The 26,901-nt window shown below is 43.7% G+C and overlaps 1 protein-coding gene across 3 annotated transcripts in view; it reads right to left on the reverse strand.

The window, feature by feature from the left end:
* The window catches only part of COL5A1 (collagen type V alpha 1 chain), a 233,198-nt gene that overhangs the window by 176,106 nt on the left and 30,191 nt on the right, over window positions 1-26,901 (reverse strand). For all 3 annotated transcript variants that reach the window (XM_067541842.1, XM_067541841.1, XM_067541840.1), the window contains exon 2: window positions 1,839-2,006. In XM_067541842.1, the coding sequence (XP_067397943.1) occupies window positions 1,839-2,006 (168 nt within the window). The remainder of the gene's footprint in view (window positions 1-1,838; window positions 2,007-26,901) is intronic.

A 26,901-nucleotide genomic window follows, 5' to 3' on the forward strand; every position in this document is an offset into this window, starting at 1 on the left:
CAGTCATTATTTAGACCCGTGAAATATTGGGTCTGACAGAAACAGCCTCTGAATGTAAAAGGACTGGTAGTGGCATGCCACGTTACCCTTGTTTTAGCTAGTGGATTTTGTATCATTAAACTTCTTTACCCACATTTTGAAGGCGTGTGTATATCTGTGTTCTCTGATTAAAGATTCCACACACGCACGCGTGCACGCACGCACACACAAACACACGCTTTTCCTCCTACTCATTGTTAGGCCTTACGCACTGAGGGTGCATTTCTCAGTGGATCCCTGTGCTAACCCCTCCACCACTGAAATCCACAGGCAGGGCCCAAGCATAATTTTTTCGGGCCCAGTACAAACTTGTTACACGGGCCCCCTCCCACACACGTACCACAGTCCTTCTTCCCATACATACAGTCTCATCAGCCATGAAAATCTTTTTCCTCATGGTAATGGGGGTTGCAGCCTGGGCCAGGGCCCCCAGCGTCTCCGGGCCCCGATAAAGTGTACCCTTTCCCCCTCCCTCCCATGTGGGGGGCCCGGTCCACATGACACACTGGATACGAGCCAAGATAAATACAGGGGGCTAAATTGATGCCTGGCAATCCCACGTTCAACCCCCGACTCCATCAAGTTGCGCCAGGTCCCTGGATGAATCTGGATCTGGTTTTTAATCACTGCACCTCATCAGTCCAAACGTCCTTGTTGAGGACAAACTGCCACTGTCAGGAATCAAGACCTGTAGCAGAGTCAGTCTCTGGGCAGCCGGAGGAGCACAGTTGGCCTGTAGTCGGCCGCCTGATTGGCTGCTCCACCTGACCGGGTGGAGGAGCCAGCGGAGCAACTCTCACCTCCTGTAGGAGCAGCAGTTCGGCAGCTGCTCAAAGCATTCGCCCCCACACACAGGAGACCTGAGTTCAATTCCTTGCTCCACCACAGACACCCTCCAGGACCTTCGGAAGTTTATCCTCCTACTCTCTCTATGCTTCCATGTAAAATGTGGACGCTAGCACTTCCCTCACTCCTGTGGGTGTTGTGGCAATAAACACACTCACAATCGGGAGGCACTCGGATACTACGATAAATTGGACCATACAAGTACTTTAGCTAGACATGAAGCTATTAGTGGGTTTCTGCCCACGAAAGCTTATGCCCAAATAAATTTGTTAGTCTTTAAGGTGCCACAGGACCCTCGCTGTTCAGCTAGACAGTCTTGGCCCTAATTCATTAGCCCATTTTGCTTTACAACAAAGACCGCTTGCTCTTAGCTTACAGGAATGTTTTGCTTCTTAAATGTAATGCTTCCTCATCTAATGCAAAATTTAAAATGTGTCAGTGGTGTAGCTGGTTTTTAATAAGCACCCTGCTTCTCACTGGATTTATGGATGCTCATGTTATTTTCTTTCTATAATAAGATTCTGATTAAAATTTAAACATTTCTTCCAATAAGAATTTATCCTGGGACCACCTGCTGCGGGGGAGGAAGTATGTTCTGATTTAATCTTTGCACTTTCAAGTCTCTATTCACAAGTGGATACCACCCTGTGATAATGAGAAACACCAGCTTGTTTACACAGATGGGAACAGATGTAATTAGCCAGCGTTTGCATGTTTGCTAGATAATATACCACCCCTGTTCCGATGAAGTGAGGAAAAAGTGAGTGTAGCTATTGTAACACTATTATATGATTAGACAATCTGTATTTCCCCAAAATAGTAGACTATTTCCCTTCCAAACACACTCACACAATGGAGAAAGCATTCAGTGTTTCAAAGTGCAATTCCAGAACTGTGGAGGGAAAATATCAGATACTTTAGTAGGCAGCCCCAAATAAAAATGTTACACTTACCAGGATATAACTGCTTTGTTGGTGCACTGAGTTGAGCATCTTTTGTTACTCGAAAAGCAACATCTGCTCCTTTTGAAGATCTTCTGCTTGTGCAAAAACCTGTTGTTTTTGTTATACCATCAGGTAAATTATGAAAATCTAATACCTTCAAGAGATCTGCAGGTTCAGCTGCAAGAAGAAAAGAAGAGAAACCAGAATTAGCAGGCAAAAGTATCAGCATTTGCAAAAAGTCATTATAATACTAATAATCGATAATCATTTTAAAACCAAACAGACTTTTTTTTCTAATAACTGTATAGCAAATACAGTGCTCACACCATCTTCAAAACTAGAACAATAAACTGCTGATTTGAGATGCTAATTCAGTGCAGAGACGAATAGGCACTTACACACGTTTAAGAACAGCATCTACGTTCACAGTACCTAGGATAAAAGGTTTATCAATAATTAGGCTTCAGGGTATAAATGGGTCATGGTAGAGAAGTGTTCCGGTCTGGTACCATAGACCCTAAAGAGCTGTCTGCACTGTACATCTGTGGCATCACTCAGATGCATACTCTGTGCATCTTCAGCTTGAAGCCGGATACCAAATGGCTAGAGCCGTCTCCATGGCCTTGGTCCATCTCAGTGACTCATCCCTCCTGGCTAACTCCTTCTCTGGCCCACCTGTCCCCTTGTCAAAACCTTCGCTCTCCCCTCCAGTGATAGAGCACAGGGACCCCAAGAGGTTTCAACCAACACTCTATCCTAGAATTACGTATCCATCTTCCCACTGCGATGACTCAGCACCAAACAAAACCAACAGTCGCCAGAGAGGCGCTACAGTTGCTACCATACTGAGCACAATCGCTTTCATTTAATAATAACTGTGACACTAGAACGGTGTACGTTTTTGTAACAACTAAAACTAGGCACATTTGGAGTTTTAGATTTGGTTAAGAAACCTGAAATTCAAGCCAGGTTTGTCAAGACCTGCAAAGCTTTTGGTTTGGAGTTAGTCAGATCAGGCAAAACTTGGTTTCAGGTGACAATTTTGAATAAATTTTGTAAAGCTGTACATAGAGTTTTGACAACCTTCTAGTGGTTGTTTTAATTATAGTACAAGAAATGCTTGTTGGACCACACTACACAGAATCCTTAACAAGGCATTGGGTTTGTCTTGATTTTATAGGGAAAAAGCCATGCTGTATTATCAGCAGCAAATCTCACGTTCTTGATCCTTTCTTACAAGCTAACAAAAATCCTCTACTGCAAGCTTTGGTTCAAAGTGACACTCAGAGGTGTAACGCTCGCCAAGCAGGGAAAAGCAAAAAAGGTTTGCAGAAAGCCATGCAAACTGAAAGCGCAATGGGTGGGAATTTCAAATGTGCACAACACCGGCCTAATTCCACTCCTGCGGAAGTCAACAGCAAGACTCTCGCTGCTTTCAATGAGAGCAGAGTTAGACGAATGCTGAATGCGCTTGAAAATCCTGTCCCGTGCTTTCTGCAGCTCCAAAGGAAACACTCCAAACAATGGGTTTTGAGTGGTAGTAGCAATATTGCATATTTTGGATGTCTAAAGGCAACTGAATTTCTGCCTTGTGTCTGACCACACAGACCTATGAAATTCAATTTCTTAATCAGATCTCGCCACCGACCCTACATGTAACAACATGCCGTGACCTCTACACAATCAATCAATCCTCTGTGGCTGCTGTTCTACAATTACTGTAATTAATAGAAAGGATCTGAGCATTACAGCACAAGAAATGTCCAATTGCTGTCTATGCTGGAAAAGCTCATTTCTTGCTTCTCTCCTCCAGCATGGAGCCTGCCGCTTCAATTGTAAATTCAGAGAAAACCGTGCAGATCAAACACCTGTGTGCAGGCAGGGGAGGCAGACCACAGCAGGTGCATGTGCTGCACAAAAAGCATAGACGACAATGGGAGAAAGGCTTTAATATTTCAATACAACACAGCCCGGAGCATGATCGTCAGTGGAATTCACTGCCTGGAGTCTCATGTGCAATAATGCATCAGAACATCCACTGGAATCATTCCTACTAACAACATGAAGCAAAAGGTCTAACTTCCCGACAGGCCTTTTTACCATATCTCATTAGGATCACCTCCTTATTAGCCTTTGCTTTAGCTAAAACCTTGAAAAATAGCGAATTCTATACTACACTCAGAGCCATCATTCCTAGCTAATTGGGGGTTGGTTTGCATCCAGATGTTACGTCTCTAAAACAGCAGTGGTACAGCCTGCATGATGCATACCATTAACCAGCTAATCTGGCATTTTTCCTGTCAGCAGCAGAGATGGCATTTCCAAAGCGAGCTGGATTAACCAAAACTGTCTGCAAATGTTCATAATAAATTATTGTGAATTTTGACCCAAATAATCAGCACGAAGAGCTGTCAAAAAAATGAACCACCCAAGTCAGTAAACGTCTGGCACTGCCCAGAGCAACCTCTGACTCAAAGCTTCATTTCACCTTGCCAAGACAATACATCACAGTTTTAGTCTCCTGGCAAATTATTTTCCCGGAGGAAATATTTTATTCGAACCTCAAGGAGCAGGCAAATATCAGATGCCTAGTTTGATATTGACACCGTAAAATGTTGACCTGCAGCAAGCTGGCATCCGGGATCCACAGATATTTTAAAACAGTCTTGTAGTGATATATATGGCTAAGAATGCCAACCTGTTATTGACTCAGGGAATGACCCGATGATAATACAATTACTACCAGCTGCCAGATGTGAGCTAGCTCCTTTTCTGGAAGAGGACAGATCTCCAAACATTCGTGACATGGAGAAATAAAGCATGGGAAATCCTTTCAATGGGAGGAAAAAAGAGAGAGTGCACCTTATGTCAGGACAGAGCCTATTTTATAATCTGTAGTCACCACTTTGAGAATTTGAACAAAAGACAGATGATAAGAGATTGACAAATAGGTCTTTTTAATGGAACAAGTATAGGTTATGAATGAATAAGATAAGCCAATATTTACAGACAAAGTTTGTATATGTTATTAATGACTACATAAATTGTTTAATATTTTTTTCATTCCCAGACAGAAATTAGACCCTCATGTTTCTGGTATCAGAGGTTATACATATAAATTATGTCCATGTCTCAGAGCAGCATAAAAGTTGAAAAAGACAAAAAAAAAATAGAAAAACCCCACACTCTCTTCTTTCTTTCAAAAATTAAGCGGGGTGCGGATGGAAATCACATATTATTTGAAGCTTACATTTAAAAATAATCATGAATTAATCCTTTAAAAACTAAGTTTTCAAAAACCATTTAATCCATTGTTTTATTTATTTATAAAGTCCAACCGGTTGCTTATATAACATATAAGTAGCCTATATGTTATACTGCCTACTTTAGGTACCAGTCTATAACACCTTCTATTGATGTGCTTATACCCATGTATCTAACACACCTTGCTCCTGTCTGTAGTATGCTTTTTAAGATCTAGTAATCATTTACTAATTCATTATAAAACTATTGACAAATATATCTCTAATGTACAATACAACAGAAAAAAATCTCTTTCAGGTTTTTCGCCACCTGAAAATATTATTCCACCAGTTCTTCTCCGGTTTCTTCTGTATCCAAGACTGGAATGCCATGAAAGCATCTAGATAAAACTGTGATGAGTACCCAACCAATACCTAAATTAGACAGAGGGACAAGGAATGGAGGGATGTACTTTATACTGCTTCAGAATACATACATTTCCCATTAGGGGACCATCTTCATTGAGCCCAGAAATATTTGGAAATATCTGAGAGTTCATGGTATTTTTGAGGATGTAATGAGAAAAGCAGAGAAAAGCCTAAAAAAATCACCCATGGAAAAACACATGGAGCATGTGTAGCATTCCTTGCAGTAGAGAAGAGGCGGTACTTGGCTGTATTGGAATATAAAGTGGATTCTCTATTAAGGCTGTTGGACACAGACAGACCCTGTGGCTGTCTCTGCTTCTCTATTAGCTTCCCAGACTGACTAAGGCAGACAATTCACGTGCTGCACTGCCCAGGGTCGCCTTAACTCCCAGGTTGGATTCAAGGGACATGGAAGGGAAAGCTGACTACACTACGATGTGTTAACTTGAGGTCTCCAAGTCCAGTTTAGGAAATGTTAGGGCTCCCGGAACCAGATCCTCAGCTGGTTACACAGTCAAGGTAGGGCAGCTGAAGTTGACTGTGTAAACCAGCTGAAGATTTGGCCCCAGATACGTACAACTATAATGTTTTCCTTCTTTTTTTTTTTCATTCCTATTCGAGGCAGTCCCTGGATGGTGCATGTAGCAATGCAGCATCCCGACATCACTGCTTTTACCACATCATGCAATGGAGTGTTTCTACTCTACATGCAGAAGTATCCGCACATCCATCGCCCCGTCTCCTCTCACGCAAAACAACCCAGCTCTTCCACCAGTTTCTTCCCTGTGACACAAGAGATCTCAATCCAACCACTGTTCCGTTCTTCGCTGCCTGAGAGATTTATTAAAATAAAAAAAAAAAAAGGTTGAATTCCAGACCTCTGACATCAGCTTGAAACGCTGAGGGAGGGCAGCAGGGGGAAAATGTTGAGACTACTATGGGTAGGGCTGAACAAAAGCCATTCTCGGGCGGGAGCACAGAAAAGGCAGCTGCAGAGGGGCTGATGTATCATCAGAAACAGATTTGAAATGGCTGCAAAACAATGGACACTCTCAAAGCCCATCTGGAGCGATTGTAAATATCTTTAAAAGGTGCCATTGCCTCCGATGTGAACAAGTCATCCCCAAGATCGGAGCAGGAGACAGGAAAGGGGACGTTTCCACTGTGATTTCTTAATTCATCCTCCATTGGCCTGCGTTTATGGGTTTTCTGCTAGGAACAATTCAGTCTGCAGGCTCTACAGGGCTGCGAGTGTGGTCTAGTACGTAGCACAGTGAACTTGGAATCAGGAGACCTAGGTTGTGTTTCCAGCTCTTCCAGCAACCTGTTGCATGACCTTAGGTAAGTCACCTCTCTGACACATGTCGTCTATTTAGACATTAAGCTCCTCGGGGCAGGGCTTGTCTTTCACGATGTGTTTGTACAGCACCTAGCACAAGGGAGCCTGAATCTCTGCTGTGGTCTCTAGGCACTACCATAGTACTAACAGAAGTCTTAGAGTCATCTCTTATTCAAACATCATAGAGCATCCAACAATTCAAGTAACATTGATTTCCATGAGATGCAGGTTACCAAATTACGGACATATTAGGGCAAATAGAAAGTGCAAATGGACAATTAACTACAACCTTTTCTCCACTATGCACATTTTTAAAGGGACACCCGCTATATTCAAACCACGGGACTGCCACATACAGCAGGCTCTTCCGTGTGCACAAAAAGGCGATTGGCTCTGATGCATATGTACTTTTTTTTAGTCCCATCTGTAAAATGGAGATGCTAATCCTTACCTACCTCACAAGAGTGTTGTGAAGCTCAGCTCATTTACGTTCACAAGGCCCCTGGGTGCCAATCTTTATTCGTATACATTTTGAAGGAGACCTGCTGTGCCAAAGATCATCGCACCAATTGTTCTTGCTAATGTTATGGGTTGTATTAATGTAGCTTCTAGAGGCCCCAGTGCTCTAGGCACAAAGGGAGGGGCCGTCCCTCCTCTCGCCAATTCCAAGCTAAATAGACAAGACAGACAAAGGGTGGGAGAAAGGCAGGATTAACCCCACTTCACAGTTGGGGAATTGGGACGTGGAAGATTAAGTGGCTTGCCAAGATTGTACGAGGAGTCTTTAGCAGATCTGGCAACTGACCTCAGATCCCTGGAGTCCCAGTCCAGAGCTCTGACTGTAAGACCATCCCTTCCTTTCAGCTGCCTTTAAAAAATGACACGACCAAAAGAGAAGCCATGCCTGGAATAAACTAAAGGTTCTGTAACCAGCCATCATGATGGCTTTCATCAGAGTTCATGCTTGCTGCCTACCCATTAGGAATGCAAGCACCAACATGAATTGTGATCACCTGGAAAGCTTTAAAGGATATCATGACCATTACCGGCTAAAATGAAAGAGGACAAGTAAGCAAGACAATGGGATCCATTTGAAGTTAAATCTGACACGTGCCTTAAACATGGGAATCAAAAATGGATTTCCTTTGAAACAGATGGCATGAAAACTCCCTTTGCCTGATCTTTGAATACCGCCATTTTGGTGTGAATTACCTATGCATGGTCATCTGTTCATCCTTTGATGAGTGTGTCGAAGTCCCCCAAAAGTTAATGGGCTCTACATTATTGTATTATTGTTTGTACGACATCAGCAAGCAGAGGCTCCAACCAAGATGAAGGCCTCCATTGTGCTAGGTGCTGTCTATAAATAGAAAGACAGACAATATCTTCACCAACACCACAGGTAAAATCAAGCTTGTGATCTTTTAATCAGGTATATTTCCTATCTAGGGCCAAGAATCTTGCAAGATCTACTGTACTATTTAATGCCTCTCCTTACACGCATAAAGCCAACAATTGCCTTCTTGCATCCTAAGTAGCTTCTTAAGGATATTGTTCTATAGCATCTTTGTTCCCTGAGTTACTATGTAATAGAGGCAGCAGAACCCACATTAGGCACTTGTGATTTTATATTTCTGATGAAACCTTATTAGTTTGGAGGTTTGAGTTACTCTGTAGAATTGCCGGCCACAGGGGAGAAGGGGTCCTTCACAATTCATGTGGGCACTGGAGGAAATCACTTTGGCCCATGAGCAAGGATCCCAAACCTGGCACCAGAGATCTATGACCTTCTCCAGGGCATTGGGTAAGGGTCAAGATCCCTTGGTCCTTCACAAAGGGCAAGTAATATCATCCTGCAACCCAGTTCAAGCAGCTGTGGGAGGAGCAGTTTTCAAGGATGGTGCCTCAGTATTGAACCTCAGAAGTGCATTGTAGCCTGGAGCTCTGAAGAACAGCAGTTTTAAGCTCTTCAGAGTAGAAACAACAGCCCTTTATTATGCGTTGCCTGCAACCAGCACAGCTTTACAAGTGAGATTTAATATGCCGCCCTGTAACAAACCCACGGAGAGCCCTCTGAAAGAGTAAAGAACGTTTCCATGTTCAAGGCACAAATCTAGCAAGGAATTTTCAACACATGCTTAGGTGTTTTGGGGGATTGGGTTCCAAAAGGACCGAGGTAGGACTGGAGTCCAGTAACTGGTAACAGCAGTTAACAAAAATCCTTACTGATGTCAGCAGGGAGATGACCAACTTGGATCTCTGAAAGAGCAAGTCAGCCAATTTATTGTCCTTTCCTTTTAAAATGTCTCTTGTCCAGCAGGGATTGTCCAGTTGGATTCCCATTGAATACCAGAATTGATTCCTATAAATAAGATACTGCCTCCCCATAGGAGTTAAAAAATATGAAAGGGCCAGGACTCAGCATTATTAAACATGAATGGTCAGAAACTATTTCTAGGATAGCACTTCTCTGATCCTAGAAACAAACTGATTTATTTTACTTTTTAAATGGATTGTCTTTTTATTACAAATAAATAATAGTGTTAGGGCTGCCTCTACATTACAGAACATGTTTTGCACCATGGGAAAGGAGTCAGTAAAAAGAAAAAAAGTTACCCATTATATTTTTAGATTCAAAGTACAAAGTGTGACTAAAAATAATGGAGCAAAATCGCCTTTGGTGTAATTCCACTGACTCCAGTACCAGGGATGCATATGCGGTCCAGAGATGTATGATGACTGGAACCATATAACTCAATTCAATTCTGCTGCAGTTCACTTTGTTCCTGGCTTGATGTAACATCTGAAAGCCACATACAGTGGATGAAATTCGCCCTTGTGCCGAGATCCAGAACAAGGGCCCCCAGTGAACTTGCATGTCACTCAATCCCTTGAAATAAGGCTTACGTGGGACTTAAGTGGTATATACCCCAATGCAGCCTCTCGGCACAGGGATAAATTTCACCCAGACAGAGCATCCTTCAACTTCAGCAAACCAATCATTTTATTTCACTGGGGTTTTGGGGCCCACTGTAAACAAAACTGAGAAATCCAGAAGCAGCCCATGGCAAAATCTGTGATGGAAGCAGAGACAGAAGGAGAGTGACTAGACAGAATCAACACTGACTTTTCAGTGTATTTCTTATATCTATGGCACTAGGATTGGCCTTGATGCTCAAAGAGAATTAGTGACTGCCTTATACATGTTCTCTCTCTCTCTCTCTCTCTCTCTCTTTTTTTTTTTTTTGCTTGCTTTTTCATGAATAACATTGCTATGCAACATTTAAACACAAGATCCTTCTTTCCACCAAGATGCAGAAAGACTGGCCAACACAACTGACAACTAAGCTTTTGCCCTAAAATCTACCAGTGTTCAGAAATACTTTAAAAGGGCGGTAACATATCCAGATCACGCAAGAGGAGGCAAAGAGCAGAAATGTGTCCAGATTCTCTGTTCTCTTAAACCAGTGTAGATCAGGAGTAACTCTACTAAATGTTGAGGGAGATACTCTGGCTTTGGTTTAAAACAGGCACGAATGAGAGAAGAATCGTTGTACTTTGTATTATGGTAGCACCTTACGGGGCCCGCTGAAATCAGTGCCCCCTTGTGCCAGGGGTAATCAACTATTTTTTGTCAAGGTCCAAATTTCTTAGTCAAGGTATAGTCGAGGTCCAGACTCCAGAGAAAATACAAAAATAACAATAACGATAATAATAAGTAAATAAAAAGATTTTGCAGTCTGTTCAAAAGCGCCTGCAGGCCGGATTTGGCCCACGGTCCATCTATTGGCTACCCCGGTACTAGATGCTGTAGAGAGAGTTCCTGCACCAAAAAGCCTTTAGAAGGGGCAGATGAAAGGGGTATGATTTCCCTAATTTTACCTATAGGGAAATCAGGCAAAGAGAGACTGAGTGACTTGCCCAAGGTCACACTGTGCTGGAGGTAGGAATCCAACACCACCCCCAAGTCCCAGGCCAGCATCTTCACCACAAAACCAACTTTCCTGCGTTAATGAGGCCCCTAATTGGTGAACTGCCTGCTAAGTCTGGGGTTAGAAGGCGCTACTATTAAATTAGTAACTCCACTCATCAGGCTGCAGACACACAAATTCACACAATGCCCTTTTTTAACAAGATTATTTAAGAAACTCAAGCAGCGTTGATGCCAAACATTATTGGAGGGGAGTCCTTTGACTTCTGGGCTGGTGGTCTGAATGCAGTTTGCGTTGCCCGCCCCACCCCGGCAGACAGTAATCTCCTGTCATACTGCAAAACCACCAGATGCGACTTAGTAGCAGCGTTTCAAAGCTGATCACAAAAGAGCCTATAACGAACTATAAAGGAAACCAAAGTATCATTGAAGTCTGAAGATGAAAACTGGAATATTATGAATTCACACTCCTGGATGTAAACACCAAACCTAACACACTTGGGTTGTTAATACCAACCTTTTCCTTTCCTTGACTGTACTGTAAATATAATTTTAGGTGGAGAAAATGTCTTGAACTAATTCTGATCTTTCTGGACATATGCAATAACAAGGGATTTTTTCATTGCTTTTACACACTGGAAGTCAAGAAGCAAAATATAGACTGAAACTCTAAAAGAACCCTGGTTTAGCTCTGACAGTGAATGCCATTTAGTTAGCTGCATGGCCATCTAGCTTTGCTCAGATAAATGCTGGTCTGTGCAGGTAACAAAGGGACAAGGAGTAATATATTAACAATGAGTTAGATGCTGATGATCCTACTCTAAGGCCTGAACCTAGCACATTATTATTATTTATTTCTATTGCGGCAGCACCTAGGAGCCACAGTCATGGATCTCATTGTGCTAGGCGCTGTACAAACACAGAACAAAAAGGCAGTCCCTGCCCCAGGGAGTTTACAATCTAAAAAAATCAGTGCATCCAAATTTGAAGTCAATGGAAACTTTGCCAAAGTAAGAACTGAGGAAAAGCTGTGTAAGGACTTTCAGATTTGGTCCAATGGCTTTCATCGCTGTTCATTCGTCGCGAGAGACGTGGATGCTTGTGTTGGGAGAACCTTGAAAGACATGGAGTCTAGGTTTGGCTAGTGACCGCATAGTCTGGATGCTGATCCAATTTATCCGACTCTCTTGGGTCTGCAAATCTGTGCTGGAAATCTTGGAAGAAAAGGCGTTCCTAACCCTAGGAAACCTTTTGCTGCTTCCCCTCTTCTGTCAAACATTTTGGGCCCAGACAGAGCCTAGAAACACAATGGCCATTTGTGCACACAAAAAAATAATAGGAGTAAATAGTCATTGAAATGCACGTTGGTGCTCAAAAGAGATTCAGCTCAAGTTCTGGGGGAAGCCTGAATAATCACACAGATTCAAATTTCATCCACCCATCGCAGTTAGAGGCAGCTCTCTCTAGGCCCACTTCTGATCTCACATACACCAGTGTAACAGCATTCATGGCAGTGGAGCCACTCCTGGTTTATGTTGGTGCAACTGAGATCAGAAGTGGACTGTCTAATTTATGTCTTTATTTGCTGCAGCATCTTATTTTATGCTCTTGATTTCACTTGCAATAATCCCTCTTCTGACAGTTGTTTTTGTGTCTCTGATCATCAACTCCGCCGGGCCTGTAGTTAAATTGTCTCTCATTGGCAAAGATGATGGCTGGAGGAAGTGAGATTATGCAAATCAGAATCAGCATGGAAATTGAGCTAAATGTAATTTTTCACAGTAGACTAAGGAAGTTAAACTGCATTGAAATTCAATGGGAGATGGGCCCTAGGGTCCTTTGAAGTATTTACCAGTAGATCATTCATTTAAATCAGGCTTTCACCTGTAATAATCCATTTTAATACCTAAAGCAATGTACTTTGACGGGCCCTTTCATCAAGTGCTAGAATACATAAGTCACTTATAAACTACTTGTGGGGATTGTGATTCCACTGCCCGGAAAATGACTAACCTACCAATAACAAATCACTACACAATTCTCTCTCCCTTTGCTTTTCTAGATATTAATTCAGATACACAATATCCCCAAATGCCTATCCCCCAAGCAAAGCCATTATACCTGAGACTCACGACTGAATTTAAGACTTACATTATTGTAGGCCCGAGATGCTACTGACTGACAATTTCTAGTTGCTTTTTTCATTTATTTACATGGTGCCATTTGCTGGCATTGACTTTCTCCTTTTCCTTGTTCACCATTCATATCCTACATGCTGTCACCCCTATTAATTTGTTTACCTGCGTAAAAATCAAGGGAAGTGATTATTTCCCTCTATTTGGCACTGGTGAGGCCACAATTGGAGTGCTGCGTCTAGTTTTGGGCCCCCCCCCACTACAGAAAGGATTTGGACAAATTGGAGAAAGTCCAGCGGAGGGCAACAAAAATGATTAGGGGGCTGGAGCGCATGACTTATGAGGAGAAGCTGAGGGAACTAGGCTTGTTTAGTCTGCAGAAGAGAAGATTGAGGGGGGATTTGATAGCGGCCTTCAACTACCTGAAGGGGGTTTCCAGGGAGGATGGAGCTAGGCTGTTCTCAGTGGTGGCAGATGACAGAACAAGGAGCAATGGTCTCAAGTTTCAGTGGGACAGGTCTAGGTTGGATATTAGGAAAAACTTTTTCACTAGGAGGATGGTGAAGCACTGGAATGGGTTACCTAGGGAGGTGATGGAATCTCCATCCTTAGAGGTTTTTAAGGCCTGGCTTGACAAAGCCCTGGCTGGGATGATTTAGTCGGGGTTGGTTGGACTAGGTGACCTCCTGAGATCCTTCCAGCCCTAATCTGCTATGATTCTATAAACTGTGCTGCAGCATCTTACAATGCTAGTGTGGCCAACCTCTGGTAAAATCATGAGCCCCCAAAACAATCATGAGATTATTTTTAAATCCCAGGATTTTTAAGACAATAATGACACATTTTGGGGGTTTTATTTGCCTTCCTAAGCCTGTAGGGGTCACATTTGCAAACTTGCCTCTATTCCATGAGGGCTAGAAAGTTACTTTTTCTTGTTTACTGAAAGCGGAGATTCGCACATAAGTATATGCATCCAGAAGCATGGGCTTTAAGGAAAAAAACACCAAATGTCATGAGACTCCGGATACAATCACAATGATGACCTGCATCTCAAGGGTCTGAGTTTTAAAAGGAACTCTTTAAAATAATTTCAGGCTAGTTTAATTTCTGAAATAAAACAGTGCCCGTTTAGCAACAGAGAAGATCTGAGACTCACTCTGGGGCTCCCTGAATACTCACAGCAATTAGCAATTTACCCAGGAGCAGATGCTTGAGATGCCAGGTACTTAGAAACAGGGCACAGGGTGTATATTGAATAACAGACAAACTCTCTTTCTGCTACAAAGGGACACATCTGGAAAACCTACCCCAACGTGTACTTATTAATTGCTGAGTTCATTTCATTGCTTGTGAAAAGTGTCCCGGGAGATCAAAGCCATCTGTTTAAGAACATTTGCAGTAATGAGAGCAGCAGGACAAGCTTACGATCTGCTGACGACCTTCAGGGCTGGCCTGGGAGGACTATCTATCCAGTTCAAGGGGACAGACAGTTCAGTCTTTCTTTCCCAGTTATTTTTGGCTGAGTCTGTTAGCCGCATTGCCAATTAATGCCAACTCTAGTTTGTTGTTTGTTTTTGGTTGTGTTTCTGGGGGATTTGGGGGGGGGGGGGCGGCGGTGGCGGAGGGGGAGGCCATTGGGAACATACATGAAATCCTGGACTTTGTAAAATTATCATCTCTTGTTTAATACCATGCTGATTCTAACGTAGGCACATCGCTCATTCTGTGCCATTTGATGGCGTCCAGCATGAGTCATTTCCCAGACTCACCTGTGCATTTTAAACTCCTATCGACAAAACAATGAAACAGATCTTTGCTTTCCAAACAGTTAAGAAGAAATCCACAAAGGGAAGAGAGGGTGGAGCTGTGTTTTGCTCCAAAATGAATCCTTGCCCAAAAGTTCCAGACAAGTGTCTCTCAGACAGTGGGTTGTGATCCAGGGTGGGGAGGAGGGGTGTCATTAAAGGGAAATCAGAGAGGAGCTGGGCTCACGAGGCATTGAAAAATTTATTACAGCCTAAAAAAAAAATCAAATTAAATCATCTCGCCTCCTCCGGCTTCCTGCCCATCTTTACCTCTCAAAATCAAGTATTCTGTGTCAGCCTCTCAAAACAGGCCCCCCCCCCCAGATCAATGATATAGGCCTCGCAGCAAGACATTTTTCACTCGTACTTTTTACAGTAAATTCAAAAGGGTCATGAAAAATGTTGTCTTCGAATAAGGGGTCATCAAACTGTAAAAACTAAGAAACACTGCTCTGGAGCAAGGTATTCTTTATTCTATGTCAAACAGCTCCAGGACAGTCACACACACAAAAAGTCTCTGGGACTTCATGACACAGCAATTATTTCTGCCGGAGCAGACATCCAATTACTGCACACGGTTCAGGCCCCTGGGCAGAGTAAGATAGTGTTCATGTTCCCATCTTACCCAAACCTCACTCGGCAGCTTTCATTGTGTTTATTAATACAGTAGCTACTGCTGTGCTACATCAATGGATGTGTTTACAGTGCAAAGACAGGTGCGTTCTTAACTCAGGTTAGCTAGCTTGGGTTAAAATAGCAGTGGAGGCACAGCTCTCAGTTTATCAGCTCAAGTTAAAGCCTACAGGAGGGCTGGGGTTGAACGTGTGTTGAGCCCAAGTTGCCAGGCCTTCTGCAGCTTGGACATACCCAGAGAGTGTGACTTTTGTACCACCAATGGACTAGGTTTGAGAACGAGGATGCAGAGATGTGCTGCTATACTGATATGTTATCATTCAAACTTTTCTTTCTAATAGTAAATAATAATATTAAATTATAGTAAAGAAGAAGAATTACTTTGAATTTATATAGCTCTTTCCATCCAAGTGTCTTAAGCTTTAGAAAGGTGGCTTTATTATTCCAATTTGACAGATAAAAGGAACAAGTGCAGAGAGGTTAAGTGACTTACCCAAGGCTAGTTAATGAGTCAGTAGCAGAGTCAGGAAAATAATCCTGGTCTCCCAGCCCCCTGCTCTAATAGTTTGCTAAAGTGTGATATTGCTGTGCATGGAAGCATATACTCATGTTCATATTTGTACCATCTGGAACAACTTTCCTCTATCTCTGTCTCATCAATGCTCTATCTCATTTCAGATCTTATCTGGAGACATCTTTTCTCCCTTGCAGATGCCTCCTAAATCGTAATGAGGGACAGAGAAATTAACTTTTTATATGTGTCATTTAAAGCAAAAGCTTGGGGGGAAAGTGTGGTTTACCGGTTAAAGCAGGAAATGAAGGGCCCAGTTACACCAGTGTAAATTCAAAGTCCTTTAACTTCCATGATGTTGCTCCAGAATTTCACCAGAATACAGCTTTAAGAGCCAGGAGATACAGCTCCGAGACACAGCTTTGTTACTGATTCACCATGTGCCTTTGGACAAGTCACTTAGACACATTATATCAGCTGAGATTCTGGCTCTTAAAGGGATTCAGCTCCATGGAAGTAAATGGAGCCCCGTCCATTTATTTCAGCTGAATACTTGGCTCTATTTCTCAGTTCATGCATCTTTAAAAAAAAAAAAAAAGAATGTCATGTCCCCCAAGGAGCATTGTGAAGGTTACTTGATTAGCATTTGCAAGGCCCTTTGAGACCCTCTGATGACAGGTGAAAAGTATTATTATTCATTTTTATTCTCAAAATATTATTATTCATTCTGCAGAAAGACATTATGCACGGTACAGATCTGTTTTACTTTATTGACTCCAAGCCGACAGGAAGGAGTCCACAGTTCAGTCTGAATGCAGAGTAAGAATTTCTCCAAATGCACAGATGAAAGAGGTGGTTTTTTATTTATTTTAAAAGGAAAAGGTGCTTAAACATTAACAGCCTCTTCACAGTGAGAGTCCAGACAGGACAGCTTGTAGTGCAGCATCAGAGGAGGTCAAGATACAGAGACAGCTCAGCATTCTCATCCAAATCTGGTACACATCAGCAAAGGAACCAACCCCCCTCTCTGTTTTGGGGAGGTGATCTAGAGCAGGAATCTCCCAAACCTATAGCCCAATGGCTGTTATAGTCACAGGGGGAGGGGAAAGCTGGAGCTGAAATTTCCCCCATAATGGAATTCTTTTTGAAGCACTGGCCTGATGAGATGAGGTCAATCCACCAGGTTGGGCTTTTTAAAAAGGGGAGAGATCTGGATGGGTGTTCCCCTGCAGGGGAAGATTCAAGCTAAAATTCCTGTTCACTGACAAACCTACTGTCAGGGCAACATGCTGAATGCTTTATAGCACTGACGGAAACCAACTAAAGCAATCAAACAGCCAGAGCAACGTCAAAGGAATGGACTCCCTGGCCGCTTTCTCTGTCTGTCTTTATTTTAAAGAGGGGATTACTTTTAAAAGCTTGTTTGTTTAGCACTGAATTAATAAACACCAAATTCTTTCCTACCAGTAGCAGATGTTCCTTGCTCCCATTATTACCATGAATCGAAGTGATAGGACCAAATCCAAACCTGGAGTAAGCAGGAGCATTGGAATTCAATACTCTCCTACACCAGGCTTGGATCTGGCACTCTCTAGCTAAATGCTTATATGTTTAAACAGATGCCTTAGATTGGAGGGGAAATGACTTAAATCCCATGGTCATCATACCACAGTTCTGAGATCCATGTAAGCACCTAAACAGACAGACAAGACAAATGCAACCCTAATTTTTTTGGATGCAACTCCCATTGAATGTAAATGCTTCTCCTTGCACCAGGGGTGGATTTGGCTCTTTCTATTTAAGGACTTATGTGGAGTCTGTAGACTCTGATTCGTACCCAGGGGATTTCAATATTCACCCATGCTCAAGCAACTAGTTAAACACCCAGCAGCACCACTCCCTGATTCTTAGCCAGGTTTCTTCAGTAATTCCAATTTCAAGGTCAACCCCCAAATGAGATGACAGACGTTGCTAAATCACAGTAGAGAAAATAAATAAGTAAGACCCTCAGCAGATTGCGATTGTACAGTTATCTTTGTAAGAAAGTAAGACTGCCCCTGGCTGGACCATGAGTTATTGCAGTGGCCGTTTAGAATTACTCAGCATTCTCAATCGCTCAATACTCAACGGCTGGAGAAACTCGGTGATCTGTTTAGTCAAAGAAGAGGGGGACTCAATAAAGCTGGGGAGCTTTGCACCCTGTTATCACGGCACTTGAATACTCTCCCATCCTGGGGAGCAATATAACAAAACCCAGTGGTATGAAGGGCCAGATTCTCAGCTGGTGCAAATCAGCTCAGCTCCATTGACTTCAACAGAGCTCTGCCAATCTATGCCAGCTGGACCGAATGTTCCACCACTGAGTCATATCATCCCTTGCGGGATCTTTAAAAATCCCACATATTCCCACTGTGAACAAAGAAATGCATTATTAGGACGAGTGCAGGATCGTTTGTGTAATCCCAAGGGAAAACAAACAAACAGGGACCGAGCCTGTAGCTGTCATTGTTCTGTCCTGCTGGAATATATTAAATTCCACAGGAAAAAATATCTGTGTGTCACTGGGTAAAAATCATCTGCAAACTAACCAATCATTGCGGTGCCCAACAGAGCAGCAGTTTAGCAGCCAGCAGCAAGCCCCGAGTAGGTTCTTCCCCAGCAGAAATCAATTAAATCATGCAAAATCCTAGCTGCAAATGCCATCAAGGACTTGGCTTGGCAGTCAGAAAATGGAGAGGCAACTAAGGATCTGGGTGAAATCCAGGCCCCATTCTACTCGATGGGAGATAAGCCACTCACTTCAATAGAGCCTGGTTTTCACCTTTTGTCTTCTCCCCACATTGTCGTGCCCTCCTGGCCTTCTATAGCAGCACAGGAGGGGAAGAAAAGGGTGCCCAAGAGAATGTGTCACTGGAGTCCCTCAAACACAGGAAGGGGATTGGAGGTCCCCACCCCATTTCCTTGGTGAGAGCAGCACAGCCCGTGTGGGTGGGGACAGGCCCCCAGAAGGGGTCAGAGAGAAGGACAGGGGTTCTATTCTGACCTCCTCCTGGTTGTTTGGTGCCTAGGAGCAGAGCTCCCAAGATTACGCTGGATGGGAGATCTGCCTTCTTGTGTGCCACTGAAATCAGCTAGACTTCTGCCACTGACTTCCCTGGGTACTCAGACCCTAACATGATTTTTTTTTTTGCTTCCAGCTGGGCTCCTGACAAAACCACATCCATTTGGCCAAGGCACAGGGAAACACACGCCCTTTTAAGGCAAAAGACTATAGCAAGCTTTCCCAGCTGTACACACCTCCTCCCTCCGTCTGGACTGGTCTCTATCAGAACGTTCCCGGACGTCCCTGGTCAGCATTTAGGGATTCCAAGGGGGCCGTCTTCTGTCAGCAAGGTCAAAAGAACGAGGTGAATCAACAGCTTTGCAATCCCCATCTTTGCCACTGCTGATATGCCTCCGCTGCATCGGAGGAGATGCTTCACATACCAATCTGCCCACGGCCTTGCTTAACTCTGCTGCGACTGGAAGCCAAGCGGTCTAAAATTACTGCCTAGCTATTATTCAGCGAGCCAAGATTGGGGAACCAATTTCTTTTTCTTTCCCCATTGGTGTCTCTTTCTATTTCCCAGCCATTTGGATCGTGCGCTCCTGGATCAGCATGACATTTAGGGCAGTTAAGAGTTGCTGGGACGATGGTGTTTCTGCATATGCACTGCTCAGATATTAGGTGGAGTGGAACTCTCTCTGGCTGACTCTACAATGGACCTCTAAAACTTGGCTTCAATCCAGTTTGACCAAGCAATGTGTAAGCAGCCACGGGACCAGATTCTCAGCTGGTACAAATTAGCATCTCTCCTTTTACTTCAAAGGGCTTAAGGGGATTTCAATCAGCTGCATCTCTGGCACTCGGTTTCTGAACTCTTTTAAAATAGGGTTTGTCCCTGTTCACCCAGGCTGGCTGACTGGTGTTTAAAATGAATTGGGTGGAAACATGTTTCAACCAACTTTTAAAACCATTCAGTTCACTTGGTTAAAGGCCCAGTTTACATGAGTTCTATGATCTCAGATGGCTCCTGAGCCAATTTAAGATTTCAAAACTTTTTAGTGGGTTGATTGGAGGTTGATTTGGGTGTCATATGCAGATTTGGTAGATGCAAAGGGAAATGTAAAATGACAGTAGCCTACTTGCCTTAAAGGGACACACGTGAGGATAAAATTCAAGTATTTTAAAACATGATTTTTTTTCTCTTGTCTGGGTTACTCACAGAACCTGAGATTATTAAAACTGAAGGGATTTTAAAATCGGTGTAACACCTTGTCCCTGGATGTGTCATCCACAACCGAGATTGAATCTCGGGGCTCTGGTTCTAAAAGCACAAATCTGTGCCGCCAGAGTTAAGCGAGCCATCTGTGTCAGCCAAGAATGTGTTGCTTGCAGTGATGTTGTAGCCATGTTGGGCCCAGGATATGAGAGAGATAAGATGGGTGAAGTAGGATCTGTTATTGGCCCAACTTCTGTTGGTGAAAGAGACAAGATTTCAAGCCCGAGAGCTTGTCTCTTTCACCAGCAGAAGTTGGTCCAGTCAGATAGTACCTCACCCACCTTGTCAGCCAAGAATATAGCAAACTCAACAAACTACCTGTGGCCCTGCCCACCACTAGAAGGGGACAGAGCACCATACTGAATCCGCTACGTTTGATTTGCTTTCCACCTTTTATGGTGTTTGTTTACGTTGTTTTTGTGACTCTGAAACTAGACTTGACTGCCTGCTGGTTGGTTTCATTTTCTGGTTCTCATGCCCTGCTCTATTTGGGTTTGAACACGATAGGATTTCAATGCCCCCCCAAGAGAATAGGTTAGAAATGCAACTACTTTTAAAAAGTCGCTTTACCTCTCCAGTGTTCACTGGAATATTTCCTGAAGTGTTGTTTTTAAAAACAAAAGAAAACCTACACGGGGGAGGGAGGGGCTTAAACATCCCGCAGTACTAAACTCTGCAAACTGGCTCCTCAGCCAAGATTTTCAACCGTGACTAGTGATTTGAGGGGGCCTCCATTTCTGGATGCCCAAGTGAGATGCCTTAAAGGGGGCTTGATTTTCTGAAACATAGGCCCGGTTAAAGGGGTCTCAAGGTACGCACACACAAAAGAAGGCATCCAAAATTACTAGTCACTTCTGAAAAAATCTGGTCCCTCATTTCTGTGCCTTCCAGGCTTATGTCTATACTCTTCCCCGGTGGCATAAATGCAAATGACATCAGGAGTTACTCGTGTGTGTAAATCAATATTATTCAACCTGAGCAAAGCCTTTTCCTCTTGAACAGCAGAAACTCATATAAGTTACTAGGCATTTTCCAGCTACAGAGTGGCATCACTGCTCCCCCTCCCTACCTCCGAAAGCCTAGCACATCGGTGCTTTCCTAGTACAGCTAAAGAGATAACAGACATTCGGGACACCTCTGGCCAGTGGGTACAAAGTCTTCTATCTGCACTATAGGTTTCACTTTAATTAATGGTGTTTCGAATTAACACAATCATTTTGTTTTTGCAAATAATGATTATTTGCTGGTTTTTTGGTTAATAGAGAATTCAAAACCTTTCCAAACTGCAGGTTACTGCCTTGCAGCCTGACTCAATACCCGCGGGAATCAAGGAAAAGATTCCCAAGGGCTTTGGATCAGACCCTTATTATTATTGACACAATTGGAGGGGGGAGGGGGGAATGCTAACACTCTATATCTTTTCTTTTGGGAGCTCTTGGATCTTTAATAGTGTATAGCACTTACCCAGCATTTTCATCTTCAAAGTGCTTTATAAAGATCAACTAATTAATCCTCTTTGCAAGCATTAATTAGGGCCTGATCCTGCACCCTAGGAAGTTGATGGAAGTTTTGCCACCAGTTTTAATTAGGGGCAGAATTGTGATTCTTGTGATTAGGAAGGTAGTGGTTACACTAATAGACTGACGGACTTTAAGGTCAGAAGGAACCATTATGATCATCTAGTCTGACCTCCTGCACAATGCAGGCCACAGAACCTCACCCACCCACTCCTGTAATAGGCCCCTGACCTATGACTGAGTTACTGAAGTCCTCAAATCATGATTTAAAGACTTCAAGGTACCGAGAATCCACCAGCAAGTGGCACCTCACAGATGCGGGAAACTGAAGCACAGAGAGGTGACATTACAACTACTTACAGTCAGAAAGAGAACCCAGGAGTCCTGACTCTCAGTCCCCTGTTCTAACTAGATAGCTCACACTGCCTGGACCACCACTACCATCCTTCTCCTTTGGTAGCCTCTCAGTCTGTGCTTTAGAAAGTAATCCCCCGGCACCACAGGGCATATCACATTCATTCCGACTGGTATTCAAAACACTCAGCACCCAGTCAGCCCCCCGGGGAGGACAGAAATAATGGAATCACAGCGCAAAAGTGAGCAGTGTGCACAGAAGAGTGAACTGAAGGAGCTTTTTCAGGTTACCGGGGCAATGTCCACTCTGCATGACATCATCCCATCACCGCTCCGCAAAATCTTACCCAAAAAGTGAGTGTGTGTGCGCGTGTGTGTGTGTGTGAATTTTGTCTCCTTTCAAGCAGAAATGAAATTTTGCACACCTGGATCCCAATTTAACAAAGTACTGGTGCACGTGAAGGACTCTTGGCACGGTCCCATTGAAATCCATGGAACTAACTCACGTGATTTAAGACCTTGCTGAATGGCGACCATTTGTAGAAGTGGCGGGAGGGCGTCATACACGGACATTTCTGTATGCAGACACAGACACCTGTGTCCTTCCACGGCACCTTGCATCGAAGGATCAGCAAGCGTCGTTACTTAAGGCCCACAACAATTCCATGAGACACGTACGTGACTTGCCCAAAGTCTCATAGAAAGTCAGTGACAGAGCTGCAAATAAGAGCCAGGACAGACAGACAGACAGTTCCCTGCCATAACGACATCATGTCCTCCGTACACAAAGGACATAAGGAAACAATCAGCGAACCCACATCGGTTAAAAAGCTGTGATTTCTGAGAATCTGTCATTGTGCTGCGGGAATAAAATAAGCAATTTTCTGGGGGTCCTTCCCCCCCCCACCCCCACTTTTGACTGGCAGTGGAGTTAGCAGAGCAGGAAGGTATGCAGCTGGCCCCCATCTGTGCAATATTTGGCCACAGCCATGTCCTTCCTCAAGTCTTCGAGGTTCGAAAAACAGATGGAGACCAGGCTGAAAGGGGTGGGCCATCGGGCCCATGAATCCTTTGTACACACACATCATCACTTCAGTTCATAACATGAGATTTTGCTGCTCTGGAGTTCAGACCGCGAGAGAGACACTAAGCTGCTCCCTCTCATCACCTCCTGGAAAAGAAGAAGCTGTGCATCAGCTGTCTATAAACGTTCAGTGCTTCACAAGGCAAAGATAGGCTCCGTGTAGAGAACGTGAAAAGACACTGACGTGGGGGGGAGGAGTTATTGAGCCGAGAGTTTGTCGCATCATCTTCATCACCAACTTTTTCCATCACTATTTTAAAAGTGAACCTCATTTCCGGGAAGCCTTCGCCTCACCCTACCCCCACTACTTCTACTGTGCAGCTGCAAGTTAAATAGCTCAGCTATCAGGTTAATGTAATGCATTAATGCAAGTGCCCGAATAATGACAATGATTTCCATCAGGGTTAACACTGCACAGCAGTTCATCTGTCAGCTAACAAGACATCACTGGGACTTAACACTTTAGTAGGTACTTAAAACTGGAATAGAAAGTATACAGCAGAGAACTAGGGACAGACTAGAGGTAATATTTAAAAGCAGCGAAGTTCCATTTTCAAAAGTGGGCCCAGATCCTCAAAAGTGTTTAGGCACCTAACTCCCATGGGAAGTTAGGCTTTTCAATAGGTTTGAAGGTCTGGGCCTTAAGGCATTTTTAGTCGCGTTTGCCAGGCAATCTTTGTTTTCATCTCTAGCATTTCCATGTATGTGGATGTGGCCGAACGGGGTGAATTACAGACAAACATTTCCAGTCACGTGTGTAAATGAATGAGCTTCATGCCCGCGTTAGCATTCACTTTATGCCCACACTTGAGCGACTGCATTTTACTGCTGCAAGGGTTGGCAGAAAGCAACTTTCAAAATCCAGCATGCTGGAATTCACCGAAAACAAACTCTGAAAGGCAGGACTTTTCCAAACTGCCTGTCACTTGGGCATGGCAGGGGGCGGGAGGGGGAAGACTGAGGCAACAACTTATCAATCACAACTAACGCCCTGCAGTAAAGCTACTGGTCACACAAATAGGAATAGAATAAATTAGAGGAAGCTGGGATGCACTCGGGGGCAGTCCATTAGCAGAAAGCGAGGAAAAGTTCACTGAATTGATTATGATTTGTAAATTATTTTCTTGGCTCTGATATTTATTTAGCAGCTCTCATCCCTCACAAAGGGCTTAAATGGGCTCCGTTTAGTCAGTAGGGAGAGAACATTATTTTATTTCAGGCCATTTCACAGTTTTTCCTGGGGCGACTGCAATAAAATATATAATCTGCCGACGTCCAAACATTCACGAAAAGACAGGCTCGTCCAAATGCAACACTCCATCCTCCGTTCCTTTCCCGTTTCAAATCACACTGTAAACAAACCAGGAGTACATGGTGTATTGCCCTGCCACCCAAATTACCAAGTGACACACGGAGAGGTTTTGCAGGAAGCGGCTTTCGTATTAATGGTACTTTCTCTCTTTTTTTCCACCACCCGTCTGGATCCTGGGACATTCCTCCTTCCATTGCCATCAACGGGCTTTGGATCAGGCCCAGAGCCCTGAGAAGACACGGCCTATAGCAATGAATTGTGTGACAGGTTTTTAATTATCTGAGCAAATGTCAGCTAGGGACTAGAGCAACACCAAGAAACTCTTGTTTGACAGTGAGTGACCTCTGTGATCTCTGACCCTTGGGCTCCAGAGGAGAAAAACGAGCTTATTAACCCACTCCTCCCCGTGCACCGTTAATGCTGATGTCCCTATTAACCACGAGCACCATGAACTGAAAACAAGATCATCGTCAATATATAACAATGAATTAACATCATGCCTCCGACCCCATTACACGACCAGCTGTGAACTAATATGTATTCTTTATTGTCCTTGAAATGAAGATTTGTGGTTCTGGCCTCTCTCTCTCTTGATGTAAGTACTTTGGTGACTGCCCATCGCTGGTAGTTTCAAAGCACTCCCCATTTACGTATGGATTTATTCTCACTATACCTGTGATTATCATTACCCCCATGTTATAAATAGGAAAGAACCAAGACTGAGCGACTTGCCCATGGCCACATAGGGAGTCTGGCAGAGCCAGGAACTCAACTCAAATCTCTATTCAGTGCCTTAACCACAAGACCATTTTTCCATCGTAAAGTTTCCATTAATTGGTTTTAATGGCATTCTTACCGAGACTCCTCTTGGAAATGCTATAGCTGCAGCAATTAATCCCTGAAATGCCACTGCATTCATCGTGTTATGGAAGAAGCAGAAAAATTCCACCCAACGACAGCTTCGTTTCCATGTTGCATTCTGCTTCTAAAAAACTAAAAGGCAGACGCCCATCCAAAAGCCAAAATACCCATCCAGAAGCATTCCCAGGGACTTAACGAAGGCTGGCCCAGACAAATCTCTGTGTGATTACTCACATGGACTTGTTTCAAATAAAGATTCTTTTATTATTATAATTTTGGCATCAAGCATCTAAAAAGGGCCAATGGCAGTTTTTAAAATTTTGTTACAAATCCTCCAAACACATGTAGAGGGAAAACTGATGGCTTCATTACTCATCAACAGCAACAGAGCTGTCAGCATCCTCTAAATGACCGGCTTCAAGCCAGCTCCTGGAATACTGGAGAGGTGTCCGGTCAGGTACCTGTGGATGATGTTTGCTAGAACTGCTCTTCCCAGTTTAAAAAAAAAAAAAGTCAGCGTATCCATGCCTGCTATCAGTCCCGTCAGCTCTGCTAAGCCAGTGCCCTGACTTTTCAGGGAACACATCCAACCTCAGAAGCTTTGGTAGCCACCAGTGCTGTTACACTTGCCAAAGAGACTGGGATATTGCTGATGGGCGGTGGAGTGGACAGCCCTGAGGCAAAGAGAGAGATTAACAAAGGGAAGTTTCTCTCCATCGGGATGGAATGGCAGAGCAGTGTCTTTCACAGGCTGGGACCGGCCACATGGATCACTGTTCTGCAATCTTCCATTCTCATCAAAGAGATAAGGCGCTTGAGAGGCAATGTTGTCTAGTGGATAAAGCGCTAGCCTGGCACTCAGATTAGGTTCTAGTCCAGGCTCTGACACTGACCTGCTAGGTGACACTGGGCAAGTCATTTCACCTCTCTTTACCCCTGCCCACCCTTGTCTGTCTTATCGATTAACTCTCTGATGCAGTCAGTCTCCTTTTATGTGTTTGCACTGCACCTAACACAGCAAGGCCCCAGACCCGAGTGAGATCTCAAAGCATTGCTGTAATACAACGGTGAGTAAGGATGGTTATAAGTGACCCCCGGAGCACGGAAAGCGGAGGAAAGAAGTGTGCGCTGAGGTAGTGACAGCGCTTTTTAATGAGAAGAACAATGTGCCTGATCCAACCGCAGGGCAAGGTTTCAAGTATAAATGATGAAGTGCAAGATAAGAGAGATCACTGCTTGGCACAGGGGTAGGAAACACCTGGAAAAATCGACTGAGTCACTTCGTCTGTCTCTGTTTTCCAGATCACGCAGATGAAGATAACATATTGGGGCTTCACCACAAAGATTAGCTGAATCGGAGATTTCTCGGTACTCTAAGAGTGTAAACTCTGCCCCCTTTCTACCATTCCCCGGATGGAAAAGAAATGATGACCCTGAACCAGGCAGAAACCCCTCCCCACCCCCGGCAAAATCAGCACACACCCCTGATGGACCTTTTTTGAATTAAAAAAGTTACATGAGCCAGAAGAATCAGGATAAACTGAGCTCTGTGGGACCCGGGCTTGTGTTGCCAGCCCACGCTTCAGCATCCTCACTG

This window comes from Emydura macquarii, unplaced genomic scaffold (genome assembly GCF_026122565.2).
Source record: "Emydura macquarii macquarii isolate MOO-44397 ecotype Brisbane River unplaced genomic scaffold, CSIRO-AGI_Emac_v2 contig_691, whole genome shotgun sequence".
Lineage (NCBI taxonomy): Eukaryota > Metazoa > Chordata > Testudines > Chelidae > Emydura > Emydura macquarii.